The sequence below is a fragment of the Capsicum annuum genome, chromosome 11 (assembly GCF_002878395.1).
Source record: "Capsicum annuum cultivar UCD-10X-F1 chromosome 11, UCD10Xv1.1, whole genome shotgun sequence".
Lineage (NCBI taxonomy): Eukaryota > Viridiplantae > Streptophyta > Magnoliopsida > Solanales > Solanaceae > Capsicum > Capsicum annuum.
In genome coordinates, this window is record NC_061121.1 from 2,834,243 (window position 1) to 2,839,485 (window position 5,243).

The following is a 5,243-nucleotide window of genomic DNA, read 5'->3' on the forward strand; positions in this document are numbered from 1 at the left end:
AAAAAAAAATTTAACCGGGCCGATTAACCGGCGGGCCCTAACCGGGGCTTGGTTCGGACCGGGTTAACCGGGCCCAAATCAATAAAAAATCCGGCCCGATACCCGGTACCCCAAAGACCTAGGGCTTACCCGGCCGGGTCAAAATGGGCCCATTTTTGTAAGTGGGCCGGGATGGGCTAGGTCAGCCCGGCTCGTTTGACAGGCTTACATTAAAAAGTATTATTAGACGATCCATCGGGGACGACTAATCCTAATCTTTAAGGAAGAGTCGGGATCCAAAATTCTTTTAATTCATTCATAAAATCTTTTTTATCAGATGACGACTCGTAGGTGGTGAGAAGGTCCCCTTACTTGCAAAGGAATACAAGGTATGTCCAATTCATTTCTAACTGTTAGCAAGAATTATCTCAAAAATGCAGGATAAAGTTGTGTATGATAGATTTTTATGGTCTGACTTCGAAGTTCATGCATAGCAGGTAAGCTACTTATCAGGTGGATCAAATATATAATTGTACTTAGCGATTCGACTTATTGATTATTGATTTAAATATACCATTTCGCTAGCAAATCTTTAGATAACCATTGACTCAGTATGAGATTAGCATTTAGCAGACAATTAATAGGTGGTGTATCGGATAAATCTAAGATATAATGAAATATCGAGCGATTATCGAGATGTCCTCCATTTCTTCACTGATTAAATTATTGATTTTTGTTCATACATCTCTTTAATATAACATAGAATAAAATAAGAACTTTCTTCTACACCTAAAATATACATAGAAACATTTTAATTATTGAATTGACGAAGTTATCCAAACTTTTATATGATTTGAAATTTTTCAGTTTTATCAAACTTTGTGCGGAATACTTTAAGAGTTCGTTTCATTTTTGCTACGGTCCCTCGTATTATCAACAAATAATGTGTCTTTCGATTTTAGAATTAATTTTAGATTTCATTTACGTCTTAAAGAGACGATTAAACTTTATAGTTAGAAGTTAAAACAAGTGGCTCGTTATTTCTTAAGCTATGAAGTGAATAGAATAATGAACGGGGCTCTAGTTGTTAGGTTTACAAGAGATACTTTATATATCTTGGAATAAAAATATGAACATGATAATTATTAATGAAATAATGATTTACCCGATAATAAAGTTGAGTAATTCATTTCCGCACTGATAAGTCATTAATTATAATTATTCATCTGTTCATCAATCATTAATCGAATAACCTATAACCAATAAACAAATAAGCTAATTTTGTAATTGAATTATCAAGTACGATTTGATTTTGAACTACGTTAATAAATAAATCCAAAAGCTTTAACGCACCGAACTACTTTTGTCATCCTCTTATGCCTCAAGCTTTAGCCCTAATTGGGCTTTTTCCCCTTACAAATATAGGATTACCTAACTACTTTTATACCTCAAATACCCTAAAAACAACAGTCTTACTGACAAAAAAATCACCCATCTTTTCACTTTCTTACAATGAAATCACCAGCCAAACAAGACTTTATTGAAGGAAATCAAGAAGAAGACTTTATCCAGAGGAAAATAAGAGTAAAAATTTTAGACCCAGATGCTACAGAATCATCATCAGATGATGATGAACAACAAGAAAAAAGACCAAAGTACATTGTTCATGAAAATGTGGAAAATTAGGTACAGAGGAAAAGTTGAAAGTGGCTATTTTTGCAAAATCTGAAAATGGGTCTTCTGGGGATCTTCCATTAATGGCTTATTCTCAGACCTCGGATTCACTCAAAAACAGAAAATTTACCACTGAGTATGAGGAAAAGTTGAAGGTGGGTAAAAATGCAAAAGTAAAAGGGCTATTTCTGCAAAATCTGAAATTGGGTCATCTTCATCAGAGGTAAAGATTCAATCTTTATCACTGATAAACAGAAAGTCTTTAAGTTTTGATCAAGTTTCTGGCAAATTACCACCTATGGTTAGGAAGAGAAAATCAGGGAAATTTGCTACTGAGATTAGAGACCCATTTAGCAAGAAAAGAATTTGGTTGGGTACTTTTAATACAGCTGAAGAAGCTTCTGAGGTTTATCAATCTAAGAAACTTGAGTTTCAAGAGAAGTTGAATAAGGCTAAAAATGCAAATAAGAAAAAGGCTATTTCTGCAAAATTTGAACTTGGGAATTCTTCTAGTGATCCATCATCAACAGTGGATTCTCAAACCTCGGATTCATCGAATGATCAAGAAAGCGAAGAAGAGCTGTGGATGGGGCAGTGGATACGGATTTCAGGTGATAAAGAAGTTAAATTTTCACAGAAATTGGGAGTTCCAGTTGTTGATAACTATGGTTTTTTGCTAGGTGAATTTAGCAAATTGGATAATCTTAGTATTTCTCTTTGAGATAACTATAGTTCCATAAATACTTTGCTCTTTTAAAACTTGAAGCAATTTTAGGTAACTAGGTCTATTTGTGAATATAACAGTTGCAGTTGCAAGCTATGCAAGTCGATATTTTTGAAGAGTCGAAGCAACATAGATTGCAAGTCAACGAATTGCTTGTTTATGAGTGTGAGGCAATTCTAAAAGAGGAAATTGCTTCTAATATGTTATGGAATTTGTTCTTATATGGTCAAAACTGTGATTGCAGCTCAAAATAGAAATTTGAGTTCTTGTACCTTTGTTTATGGATTATGTTTGCTATGTTGCTTGGATTCTCCAAATTTGCTGCCTTACCCGTATCAGAATCTCCAAAATGCACTGCTTTTGGTGTATTCGACACACACCATCCTGTTGTCTTGGGGACTTGATGGATGATGTATCCGGGCTTTCTGTCGGTGCTTGATGTAATCTGTGATTTTTGATTGTGCACGGAGTGTTGATGAGATGGAGTCTCGCTTTGTGTGTCGAGAAGAATCGATTTGATGCTACAAGTCTAAAGTTGGAAACCGAGGTATGTAACGGTAAACTCATCTTTTACTATTATGGCATACTTCCTACCACATGTTTCATCGATATGAGTCTAATAAACTCCTAACATCACAAAACGACATGTGACTTTTTTGAAGTGTACGAGCAACATAGTGCTTGTAGTTGGAGTCTCTGCTTAGCTCCGAAAGTTTTGTAGTTTCTTTCAATCCATGTGGTGGTATACACAGCTGCTGCCACACACATTTTGAAAATTGTTGCTACTGCACTCTTTCCCCTTGGCATTTGCATATGCCCCTATCAAGCTCTTCTTGTCATGTCATTACTTGTCTGTCAGTTTCGTGCCAGCGCAGGAGCCCATTCAAGATATCGCCAACATGGTCAATACTTACATTCTCCCTGCTGCTGCATTTCACTATTTCATATCCGTTTTGGTGAGCCCGGATTGTTACAAATGATGCTATACAGAAGTGTAGCATGAGTACCAAAATATGTGGTACTCAGTAGGCATCATAGGCCGACTGATCTCAGAACAATAGTACATACCATTCGACTTTCTTGAAAATGCGTATATACCATTCGACTTTCTTGAAAATGCCTCTAATGTGAGACACTTTCCCTATATAAGCCAACAGCTCATAGATGTTTGGTTGGCTTGGTTTGAGGCAGGGGCAGAGCTAAGTAGAGCCGAGGGTGTTTGTCCGAGCACCCTTGGGCGGAAAATTACATTATTTATACACGGTTTAAATTATTTTTTATGTATATTGTAAATGCTGAACCCTTTTGGCTTCTTCACGTGTTTACTTTGTCGTATTTAAACCCTCAGTGAAAATCCTGGCTCCAACAAGCACGGGTTTAAGGTAGACTCCTAAGTTTACCAACTGCTGTTCTATGCCAACAGTGCCTTTTTTGGTATCTCCACTCCATCAAGTCCACAAGAATATGTACCATTTCAAGATTAAGTAAATAGAGATGTTGTTTTCGATAAACCCTCGACTTCAAAAAACACATTTCAAAGTTAAGACCCTTAAATACCATTGTTATTTTTTTCTAAAAAAGAACAATGATATTTAAATTTATTTACTCATAACTTGATTATTAATAAAAGTATCGTTGATCTAACTCATAATTGATTGATCGTCACATGGAGAACAAAAATTGGATATAATCTTCAAAAAGAGGAAATTAAATTTCTGACATTCATAATCTATATTCATTGAGAACTACTCAGATCATTGATTTGACAAAATTGATGTAGCAATACATATATAACAACCAATCAAAATACCTGAAGTCCCTTATAAAGTTTCTAAAAACAAATCTAGTACCTGCCAGTAGTTACAAAATTGCCAATTTTTGTTTTCAGTATTATATATATATACTAAGATCATCCAAAACACCAAATTCACCCAACAAAAACCCATAATTATCCACAATTGGAACTCCCAATTTATGTGAATATTTCACTTCTTGATTTTCTGAAATTTTCACCCAAGTCCCCATCATTAATTCTTCATCACTTTCTTCAATCCCATTTGATGTATTCGTATTCTCATCAACACTCATTGACGATTTTTCTTCAAACTCATCAGTAACACAAGATTCTTGATTAGATTTTTCAGCAATCTGGCCATTTTTTGCTCTTTTAGCCATGGCTAATTCTTCGAATTCAAGCTTCTTAGACTCGTAATTTTTCGAAGCGTCTTCAGCCGTAACAAAAGTACCCAACCAAATCATTTTCTTGTTCAATGGGTGTTTAATTTCAGCACAAAATTTTCCATTTTTTCTCTTACATACCCCAATAGGGTACAATCTGACACAAGTATTCTTTGATATTCTTTTGTAGGATTTCATGATCAAAGTTTTGAGAGGGAAAAAAGGGGCAATTTCTATAAATAACAAAATATAAAAAAAGCTTGGGATGTGAAGAAAAAAAGAATAAATAGTGAACACATATATAGAAGTAATTAGAGAACCAATTAAGGAAACTTTTATTCTCTTTCTATTTGGGAAAGGATTTAACAAAACGAGTAAAGTATTGATTGAGAAATTGTTGCATATTATTAGTCACTGTATTTATTAGTATCCTAATTTGACACTGAATATTCAAATCTCTAAATCCGGTAGAATACTACAATTGGTCCAGTATTAAATGATGAAATACAATTAATTTTGACGTGTCTTATCTTTATCTCACGAGTTTAAATATTATTCACTATTGTATATAAAAAATAGGTTATTCGACTATGAATAAATTTCTTTTAAAGAATCAATTAATGACATGGCCTGGTTAATATTATATTTAACTTACTAATATATCTTAAGCTGTAATAATAATGGTGGA

The 5,243-nt window shown here is 34.2% G+C and overlaps 1 protein-coding gene across 2 annotated transcripts; it reads left to right on the forward strand.

Moving 5' to 3' along the window:
* Positions 1-1,385: 1,385 nt before the first annotated feature.
* LOC124888600 (ethylene-responsive transcription factor 11-like) lies at positions 1,386-4,769 on the forward strand. Of its 2 annotated transcripts, none has more exons than XM_047399343.1 (2): positions 1,386-2,264; positions 2,717-4,769. In XM_047399343.1, the coding sequence occupies exons 1-2, from the start codon at positions 1,952-1,954 to the stop codon at positions 2,779-2,781; spliced, it is 378 nt and encodes a 125-aa protein (XP_047255299.1). In that variant the 5' UTR covers positions 1,386-1,951; the 3' UTR covers positions 2,782-4,769. The 2 variants fall into 2 exon arrangements, with proteins under 2 accessions (XP_047255299.1, XP_047255300.1); XM_047399344.1 differs by lacking the exon at positions 2,717-4,769 and adding an exon at positions 2,458-2,648 and having other exon boundaries at positions 1,388-2,264.
* Positions 4,770-5,243: the final 474 nt, after the last annotated feature.